A 1,638-nucleotide genomic window follows, 5' to 3' on the forward strand; every position below is an offset into this window, starting at 1 on the left:
TAATAATTTAGTATATATAGATAAGTTTGAATACGACTCACTTGATAATTTCGTTGTTGCACAAAGTTTTCATAAATGAGGTTGTAACTGCTGGATCAATTTCTCTTTCACCTATGGTTTCCCTCAAAAACGGCACATTCAGGTCGATCACTCTGGGCTGATGGTCGTGGTAGTACCCTAGACGAATTCTGTTGTCGTTCAAATTTGCACTAACAGTTGCAGTGGCAGGGCAGTACTGGTTCCGTTGCTTCTGCCGTTCGCATACTAAATACCTATAAAATATAAAAACATTATTTATGATTAGCCATAATTTTATTATCATTACCCAAATAGGTAGGTTATTATATTGGATAAACTATTAAACATACACGCGTTGTCCACGAGTTTCTCGTTTGTAATACTTGAATCCCAAGTTGTCAACATATATCCTCGATCGGTTATGAACCCCAGGAATCAATCTGTATGTTTCCGACACTCTGACAATTGGTTCCTCTTCCTCTTCCTCTTCTTCGTCCAATTCTTCTACTTCTTCTTCTTCTACCAATTCCTCTACTTCTTCTTCACGCAGTATATGATCATCTTCATATACAACTGGCAGGAAGTAGTCATGGTCAACCAAATGATCTGGGAGAGCAAATACTTCCTCGTTGTCCATTATTATTAATATATAACTAGAATCAGAACACCAAAAAAAAAAAAAAAAGAGTAGTTATGTTATAGTAGGTAAGAAATTTAAAACGAAATTAATAAGTAAAAACAAAACAACAAAAACGTTTTAACAATAAAGTGCGAAAGCACGAGCTGGGTTTTTGGTATGAACTATGTTCAAAGTTTTAATCGCAGGTAAATCGTAGGTAAATCGCAAGTGAATCGCAGGTGTATCGCAGGCAAATTGCAAATAGACAGATCTATATAAAAAATTGAAAATTTTATCAATATCACAGATATCATAAAATATCTAATTAATATAATAATTTTTTTGGTTACATTTACATAATATTACATTCGTTATATGAACGATTTATAACATAATACAAAATAAGTATTCACTTTACATAATATTATACTGAAGTTGTTTCAGTTCAAAACATACATAATTTAGGTAATCAACATAAAATTAATTACTAATATTATTTTTGATGTTTTCCACAATAAATTAATTTTGCATAAGTTTATAGTTATTTGATACAACATCAAAAAATAGGCAATATTGTAGATCCTCCTTAACAGGCCAAAAAATGAATTCCTATCATCGCCATCATTAAATATTTGTCTCAAAATATATTGAACTGAGGAGTTCACACATAGTAAAGTTAAAAATAGTGAACAGAAACTCAACTCTTCCAAACAAAACTGTACAGTTTGTTAACACACAAACACTTTTATTTTAATTTTCTTGTACAATACTACTTCTACCAATTAAGTCTATTCAAAATTTGTAAACATATTATGTAAAAATGTAAAAAGTGGCTTAGTTTATCTGTTTTTTATTTTGATATTAGTATAAATGTGAACTTTTTGTTAGTTAAATTATAGGGGTTATTATTTATATGTTATCATATCTTAAAATTAAATTTAGACATAATATTATGATTTATGCTTGACTTTGAATACTATTTAAATACTTTTTAATTTAAA

At 29.2% G+C, this 1,638-nt stretch overlaps 1 protein-coding gene across 1 annotated transcript; it reads right to left on the bottom strand.

Moving 5' to 3' along the window:
• Positions 1-20: 20 nt before the first annotated feature.
• On the bottom strand, positions 21-962 carry LOC115035079. The gene is made up of 2 exons (XM_029492730.1): positions 369-962; positions 21-272 (listed from the first exon to the last, which is right to left on the bottom strand). Exons 1-2 carry the CDS (start codon positions 653-655, stop codon positions 38-40), a joined length of 522 nt encoding a protein of 173 aa, XP_029348590.1. The 5' UTR covers positions 656-962; the 3' UTR covers positions 21-37.
• Positions 963-1,638: the final 676 nt, after the last annotated feature.

The sequence above is a fragment of the Acyrthosiphon pisum genome, unplaced genomic scaffold (assembly GCF_005508785.2).
Source record: "Acyrthosiphon pisum isolate AL4f unplaced genomic scaffold, pea_aphid_22Mar2018_4r6ur Scaffold_7510;HRSCAF=8087, whole genome shotgun sequence".
Taxonomy (NCBI): domain Eukaryota; kingdom Metazoa; phylum Arthropoda; class Insecta; order Hemiptera; family Aphididae; genus Acyrthosiphon; species Acyrthosiphon pisum.

Excerpts from the sequence above, each read along its gene's own strand:
- LOC115035079 (XM_029492730.1), bottom strand. The coding sequence starts at position 655 with ATGGACAACGAGGAAGTATTTGCTCTCCCAGATCATTTGGTTGACCAT. Across the intron at positions 273-368 it reads GAAACTCGTGGACAACGCGT|GTATTTAGTATGCGAACGGC; the intron begins GTATGTTTAATA and ends TATATTTTATAG.